The sequence below is a fragment of the Apium graveolens genome, chromosome 8 (assembly GCF_009905375.1).
Source record: "Apium graveolens cultivar Ventura chromosome 8, ASM990537v1, whole genome shotgun sequence".
NCBI lineage: Eukaryota > Viridiplantae > Streptophyta > Magnoliopsida > Apiales > Apiaceae > Apium > Apium graveolens.
In genome coordinates, this window is record NC_133654.1 from 252,330,781 (window position 1) to 252,339,292 (window position 8,512).

At 41.7% G+C, this 8,512-nt stretch overlaps 1 protein-coding gene across 1 annotated transcript; it reads right to left on the reverse strand.

The window, feature by feature from the left end:
* Positions 1-5,775: 5,775 nt before the first annotated feature.
* Positions 5,776-6,720, reverse strand: LOC141680651 (uncharacterized). The gene is made up of 2 exons (XM_074486821.1): positions 6,617-6,720; positions 5,776-6,439 (listed from the first exon to the last, which is right to left on the reverse strand). The coding sequence occupies exons 1-2, from the start codon at positions 6,718-6,720 to the stop codon at positions 5,776-5,778; spliced, it is 768 nt and encodes a 255-aa protein (XP_074342922.1).
* Between the last annotated feature and the right edge of the window lie 1,792 nt (positions 6,721-8,512).

Here is an 8,512-nt window from a genome sequence, read left to right on the forward strand (position 1 = left end):
CTGTTCTATCACTCCACCCAATCTGTGAATAGGCAGCTTGAGAAGAGGACACGCCTGGAACGCCTTCAGGGAGATAACAACATTTTACAAAACAACCTTAAAGACAAAGATCTTCTCCACTCAAAAGATATAAAAAAAGACTCTCAAATCTCCTTCCTCAAAGGTGAGTTGGAAAATCAGGGCTCACAACTCAAGATTGTTACTGAAACAGTGGATAATCTTCACAATGAAGTTGAAGTTAAGGGTGGAATATCTTGAAGAGCAACAGAAGAATGGCTGGTTGGAGGAAAAAAGTGAAGTAATAGATGATGCCTTTGCTCGCAATTTCCACTTCTATAGAGTTGGGTTCATGGCAAACGACCTAGATTACTCCTTCGAGAAATTTGGGGAAGAAACTTTCACGGAGATGGCAGAATTCAAAAAAAAAATGCTACAGAGTTAAAGGAAATGAGGATAGAGCTTGGGCTGGAAGAAGAAGCTCAATGCGCGCCCACAGATGAAAATGCTCAAGGCGTGCCAGAAGCGGATCCTTTAGTTCCCATTCAGGTCATTCCTCCTGGCGACCATACTCAAGACGCTCCCTGAATGTGCTCTTTTCTTAATTTTATCCAGTCAACTTATCTTAATATTCGAGGCGCCAGCCCTCTTTTGATGTTGTAAAAAGTTGTAAGACTAATCTTTTGCTGCTACTTTCATTTCCTTTAATTTTCATGACAATTATTTTCCCCCAGTTTCTTCTTATCTTATAAAATTTCTAAGTCAAATATGTCAGGCACTTCTGTTTTTAGGGCGCGCAAAAAACGTGGGGCGCCATTGATTCTTCTATTTTTTCTGTAAGTAGAATTTTCTAAGTTATAATTAGATAGGGCGCTTCCACCATCAGGGCATGCCTTATGGTTTGATATCTTATTTATGAAAGATGAATTATAGGTAAACATAAAATTTAGAACATATCAGTTATTTTTAGTTGTCTTTGCATAAAATTTCAGCAGAAATTTAAAGTACTCCCTTGATTGGGGGGTGCCCTAATATATGATTATGAGGTTTTACCATCATGCTAGAACTTCATAATATTTTCTAAGGTAGTTTTTGCAGGGTGCACCTTTAAAAGTAAATGCCCTCTTAAAATACTAAAATTTTTGAAGATGGAAATATTTTCCAAGTCGTAATGTTGAAGACGTGCATGTTGATCCATGATATATCTAAGGACTTTTGCTTTGTTCGAACCCAAATGCTTCGTTTGGTTTTTTTGTCACGGATTTAGAACATGTCTCTTAATTTATATATGAATCATTTTTTAAACTTTATAAGTTAAGCACTATCTGGGCATTCTTTGTCACAGGGCGTGCCCTTAAAACCTTAATTTATGAGCTTGCTGTATGAATTTGCTCAAATAAATCTTACAAGTAAATTTTGTTGAGGTGCTTTCTCCCTTAGGGCGCGCCTAATTTATCATTTCAATATAATGCTCTTTTGGGCTCACAATAAGCTCAGGACGCGTTATGAAAAACATGTAATTGAATACTTTTTTTCCTTTTATTGATAATGCGCTCTAGTGCAAATATTACACCAGTCCCATGGCTACTATGCTTTATGGGGAAATTATTTGAAAATTTTATCCTTCAACTAATTCTAAGATTCGTAGTCATACATACTACCTCTAGACGAGGAGGAATTTATTTGCTACTAGTTTATTACATAAAATCGATCATAGAAATGAGGGGGTCATAGTCGCACCCTACTAATAATACTTTCGCAAGTGTTCCGCATTTCAAGTCTGAGGAATGAGTTTTCCATCCAAATCCTCCAATCGATAAGTCCCTTTTCAAAGTATAGCTTTGACTCTGTATGGTCCTTCCCAGTTAGCTCCAAGCATACCATGCTGATCTATTTTGGTATTTGGCATGACCTTTCATACAACGATATCTCCCACCTTATAAGACACATACTTCACCTTCTTGTTGAAAAATCTCGCAATCCTCTACTGATCTGCAGCAAGCTTTAACTGAGAATTCATTCTGGCTTCATCCAACAAATCTAAGTGGAGCCTCTGATTAACCTCCACATCTTCTTCCACAAACAAGTCTCTTTGTAATGACCCAACCCCCACTTCCACGAGAATCATAGCCTCATACACATAAGCTAGCATGAAAAGGGATTCACCAGTAGTTGACCTTGGAGTTGTGTTATAAGACCAAAGAACCATTGGCAGCTGCTCTAGGCAATCTCCTTTCTTTTCTTCCAACTTGGCCTTTAGAGTATGCTTAATGATCTTGTTTATGGCTTCAGTCTAGCCATTACTTTGTGGATGATAAACTGCAGCGAAGTCCTTCTTGATGTGCAAATCGTCGTAAAGCTTCTTTAATTCTTTGCTGTCAAATTATTTCATATTGTCATATATGAGCTTATACGGAATGCCAAATCTGCAGACTATGAAATTGAAAACGAAATCTTTGATTTTCTTAGTGGTGATCGTGGTCAATGGCATAGCTTCCACCCACTTTATAAAGTAATCAACAACTACCACAACATATTTCACACTCCCCTTGGCCTTGGGAAGTTCCCCAATAAGGTCAATTCTCCACATAGAGAAAGGCCAGGGGACTTTCCAACAAAGTTAGTTGTTGGGGCGTTCGAATAATTAGCAAATCGTTGGCAACGATCACACGCCCTAACAAACTTGAAAGCATCTTCTTTTCTGGTTGACCAATAGTATCCCTGTCTAAGGACTTTTAATACCAACGAACCACCCCCTGAGTGATTTTCACAGATACCTTCATGTACCTCCCTGAGAATATAATGTCCTTCTTCTAGATCTACACATCGTAAAAGCGGTTGATTAAACCCTCTCTTATATAATGCCCTGTCATACTCAACATATTTTGCAGCCTGATAGCGAAGGCGTCGAGCCTGTAGCTTGTCTTTCGGCAAAGTTTCCGTGCGAATATAGTTGTGAATTGGGGTCATCCAAGCCTCCTGCAGGATCTCTTGTGTCTGAAACACGCTTATCTCTGGAATAATTGGAATATCCTGGATCCCCAAGGGAATTTGTCCTAGAAACACGTTGTCCATCTGCGAGTCCATTTTTGCCAAGGCATCTGCATTGCCATTATCCTCTCTTGGCACACCCTCCAGCCTGGCGCTACCAAATTTTTGGAGCAAGCGCTGCACACACCTCATGTACAGTTCAGTTCGAGGGCCTCGGGCTTGGAACCCTCCATTAACTTGATTTACCACCAACTACGGATCGCTCCAAGCTATCAAATTCATAACTCCCACTTCAAAGCTATTTTTAAACCATTAATTAGGGCTTCATATGCAACATCATTGTTTGTGACATAAAACTCAAAGTGAGTGGCACTCATCAGATGTTGCCCCTCTAGGGTAATCAGAACAATCCCTGCTCCCGCTCCATTATTATTTACAGCCCCATCAACGTGTAGAATCCACCAAGGGTGTGGGAACTCTTCTCTCACTTTTCCAGGGTTATTCCACTGTGAGGAAGGTTCTGCCAACACTATATCCTTCTCATCTATCTCAGAATCAAACTCAAGTATGAAGTCAGCCAATATTTGTCCCTTAATTTCCGTGCGGGGGCAATATTCCAGATCAAACTGTCCAACTCGACTTCCCATTTCAGCATTCTGTCTTACGACTCTGGCTTGTGCAAAATATATCTCAGAGGATAAGCAGTGCGAACCTATATGATGAGCTTGGAAGTATGGCCTCAACTTTCGTGCCGCAAGGAAAAGGGCATATACTAACTTTTCCATGCTGGTGTATCTAGTCTCTGCATCCAACAATCTCTTATTTACGTAGTACACCAGTGACTAGCGGCCTTCTTCCTCTCTTACCAACGTCGCACTGATGGAATGCTCTGAAACCGCCAAATAGATAATCAACATTTTCCCATTCTCTGGCTTTGCCAACATAGGAGGATTTCTGAAATGTTATTTTGATCTTTTAAAAAGCTTCCTCACTGTCTGAGGTCCATATGAAATTGTTTCCTATCCCTTTAATAGCCTTAAATAATTCATTGCATCTGTCTGTATATTTTGAAATAAATCAATTCAGTGCTGCAATCTTTCCCATTAAACTTTGTACCTACTTAACGCTGTTGAGAGATTTCATATCTAGCTGAGCTTTGATTTTTGCGGGATTTGCCTCGATGCCTCGGTGGTTTACCATGAATCCCAGGAACTTCCCTGTTCTACGCAAAATACACATTTTTGAGGATTCAACTTCATTCTAAACCTTCTTAGAATGTGGAACATCTCAACCAGGTCTGTTATATAATCTTCAGCCTCCTTAGATTTCACCAACATATCGTCCACATATACCTCCATCATCTTCCCAATATGGTTCTTAAACATCTTGTTCACCAGCCTTTGATAAGTTACCCCAACATTGATTAGACCAAACGACATCTGTATATAACAATAGAGACCTCTGTTTGTGATGATTGATGTTTGCTCTTGGTCAGGCTCATACATGGGGATTTGATTGTAACCAGAGTATGCATCTATAAAACTCAGCAAAGCATGCCCCGCCGTATCATCAACCAACTGATCCATTCTTGGCAAAGGGATGCTATCCTTTGGGCAGACTTTATTTAGATATGTGAAGTTCACACAAGCTCTCCACTTCCCATTGGGTTTTTTTCACTAACACCAGATTTGCCAACCATTTCGGGTAAAAAGATTCTTTGATCAATCCAACATCCAAGAGTCTATCCACTTCTTTTGCCAAGGCTACAACCCTTTCTCCACTCATGGCCCTGCACTTTTTGTCGAACCCTTTTATGTTTGGGATCGTTATTCAATCTATGAAACATGATTTTCGGATCGATCCCGACCATATCAGAGTGGCTTCATGCAAATACATCAAGATTTGCCAAGAGAAATTTTGAAAGTCTTTCTTTTAGCCTTAGATTTAACTGAGAACCAATCTTCAGAACTTTGTTTGGATTCTTCTCGTCGATTCGAATTTCAATCGTATCCTCAGCTAGCCACATTTTCTCCATGGGCATCGGAATCCATGGATCCAAATCAAACTGATTGTGATCTTCGTTACTTTGTTTAGAGGCGTGTCCTCTAGAGGTGGAGCATCAACTTCTTTTCTGAAAGAAGGCGCGCCCTTCGTGACAGGGGCGTCAACTTCTTTAGAGTCCTTAATGAGAGAAGGCGCGTCCTGTGATAGGGGCATCAACTTCTTCTAAAAATTTTGGTGATAGCTCTCAGGAGGAGGGGCGTCCACCTTATTCACAACCTGTTCAAGATTTTAGAAAACATCAGCTCTTCCTTCGAGTCGTTCTCCATTGAAGTTTCCTTGGATTATGTTGTTGTTTGGGGGCTCTTCATCTTCTAACATTTCGATACTGAGAGTATCTTTGAAAAACAACGTTCCTGAAGACAACTTAGCGGAGTATTCATTCTCTTGCTCAATATAATAATGGACACAAATCTCCTTGATTGGTTGCTCGATTGTTCCTTCTGGTTCGTCATTAGATACATCTCCGAGTTGGATATCCTTTCTTCGAAAGCCCCTCTTAGCTCATCATTAACATTCCCGGGAGTCATATTGGGAACCCTTTATACCGTCAACCCCATTTGGGGTGGGGAACTTGATTGTCAGGAGGTGAATTGAAGTGTTGACCCTCATTTCCCTGATAAAATATTATCCTAGCAACACATTGTGTGATGATTCCTGATTTAGGACTTTAAACACGAGCATCTTCATTACAAAAAGGGGGCTTTCACCTAGAATACATGGCAATCAAATTGAACCCATGACCCTAACTCCTTCGCCATAAAAGCCATATACCCAAGAATCCTCTCCTGAAATATCCCGATCAGGCAAACCCATTTTTTTATAAGTATTGTAGTAAAGGATATTAGCCGAGCTTCCATTATCCACGAAGGCTCTGTAGACATTCTTAGTACATATTTGGAGAGAAATGACCAGAGCGTCATTGTGAGGGTGATGTACCCACCTAGCATCTTCCTCTCTGAAGGTAATATCCATTGATTCTCCCTTGCATACTTTAGGTGGCCGAGTCTCCACACTATGGATATCAGTCAATGTCCGAAACCGAGCTTCTCTTGCGTATCTTGCCAAGGCTCGATTAGTGCATTCCATTCTGGGATCTCCTCCGTATATTGCTCGGATGCTTCCATCCCTGGTAAATTTATTTTCCTTCAAAATTTCAATATTGGATCCTCGAGGAGCACGACCCCCTTCCTCTTTTGCTTTATCAGAATCATTTTTGTGCCTCCTTACTTCCTTTACCACCCATGCGCCAAGATAACCTTCTTTGATCAGAGCCTCAATTTCATCTTTTAGCTTTCGACATTCATGAGTGTTGTGTCCGGACGATTCATGAAATTCGCAATATTTCTTTTTGGCTTTACTTTGCAAAGACGACAAAGCCTCTGGCTTCCTGAAAAATCCTTTATTCTTATTTACTTCAAAGATATGCTCAATCGAAGCGGCCAGAGGGGTATATCCCCTGGTTCTGCTGTCATAACTTGAGGGATGACTTCATTCCCTTTCCACGGTTGCCGTATTCACCCGATTTGGGCTTCGACTATCTCTTCGATATCTAGGGCTCGGGGACCTGTCCCTTTTTCTTGCTCTTCCCCTCTCGCTTGTTTGCGAGGTCGGGCGAACCTCCGCCAAAGATTGTTCTACAGCCTTAAACGATTCTGCTAAGGCAAACATATCTGCCAGATTAGCCGGATCCTTCCCTTACAAGTGTTTTCAGGAATCTGAACTAACTCTTAATCCTGCTATCAAAAAACTTTTCAGAGCTTCGTCTGAAGCCCCTCTTACAATGGTAGACTTGGTGTTGAACCTTTTGAAGTAAGATGTCGGACTTTCATTCTCCCTCTGTTTGACATTAGCCAGAGTAGTGACCGACGTAGCATACCTCACAGTTGCTTGTAACTTAGTCAAGAATAAGGTTTTCATCTGATCCCAGGAAATGATTACCCCTGGTCCAAGCTTTGGAAACCACTGTTGAGTGTTTTCCTTGAAAGTTGTTGCCAAGAGTCTACATATGGCCAAGTCTGGAACTTGGTATACATCTATCTCTATGTTGAATCATCACATAAATTCCACAGGATCTGAACATCTATGGAACCGGAGATCACTAGTTGTGTTATGATATTCGTCCGACAGCTGAGCCTCTCTTACAGCAGCAGAGAATGGCGACGGAATCTCAGCTGTTGTTGTTACCCTTCCTTCCAGGTGATTGAGCAACTTCTTCAAATCATCCACATTAAAGGTCTCCACGCCGGGGATAGTCTGCATATTGGGTTGTGGATCCTGAGGTTGAGGTGGCACTACCTGATTTTCACCAGGATGAGCCGATTGTTGATTAGTATTTTGAGCATTGGTTTTTCCTCCTCTTGGTATCACCAGTATCTCTTGATTTCACCCTTAATTTCCTTCCAGATTTTGTCCTTGCCCTCGCTGAAAAATCTCACGATCATATGTCTGAATATCCCTGCGACCGTCATCTTCAACATAATTATCTCTTTCAGCTCGATCATACATGCGAGTATCCCTATAGCCACGATAGTTGTTGCGGTGATTATCGTCCAAGTATCTACCTCGGCCTCCGCCTCTTCCGCTCCACTGAGGTCTTCTCCAGCAATCACTTTCATAGTCATGACCATACCTATCCATCGATCCACGTAGAGGAGTTCTCTCATGGTCGCGATGCCGCTCCTGATTCTCAGTAGGATTCATGGGCACACACATTGAACCACGAGGCGTCGCATCTTCTTGGTCGGCATCTCTCTGTCATTTCAAAAGCAACATCCTTAGATCATCATCTCCCAAACGAATCCCCAAACGAACTTTTAGGGCAGGAAAACCTCTTTGCTCATTCATCGTCATAGATTCCGCTTGCCTCCGTTCCTTCAGAACCCGCCTAGATCGGTGCGGGTGAGTAATTACTCGGTTATCATCCCGTGACACCTCTCGCCCATCAGTATCTTCATCGACAAGCTCAACGATCGGGGATGTTTCGTTGGAGTAATTCAAACGTCGCGCGTTATTGCCATACGCTTGCCTCTGGACTGGCCGCGGCCAATCGAAGCATCCTTCTCAGCCATGGGAGCCTTTCTAGATGCATAAGCAGAGCGATTATGACGAACGTCTCTCCTTGTTTTACGTCGCTCCACCGTGCTTAGCCATGAGTCGAAACTGTTCAAGGCATCACCCATGTGAGAAATTTGTTCCAACAAATCCGCGTTACTAATCAGGACTGGGGGTTGGACCCCGACATTCGGGGTAGGACGATCCACCAGAGTAGGAACGTAGGGTTCATCATAGCCCTGCTCAGAGCCTTCTTCACAACTTTCTCTATCATAAGAACTTCCATCATGATATTGATGAAGGGTTTCGAGCACATAAACGCAACGGAAACAATAATTAAAAATGTGAAAAACCTGAATTTTTGAAACCCACCGCAGGATCCATGCGAAAAAACAGATATTTAATTCGT

Coding starts and splice junctions, on each gene's coding strand:
- LOC141680651 (XM_074486821.1), bottom strand. CDS start 6,720: ATGTTTGCCTTAGCAGAATCGTTTAAGGCTGTAGAACAATCTTTGGCG. Junction 6,440..6,616: donor AGAGCAAGAAAAAGGGACAG/GTCCCCGAGCCC, acceptor AGGATTTTTCAG/GAAGCCAGAGGCTTTGTCGT.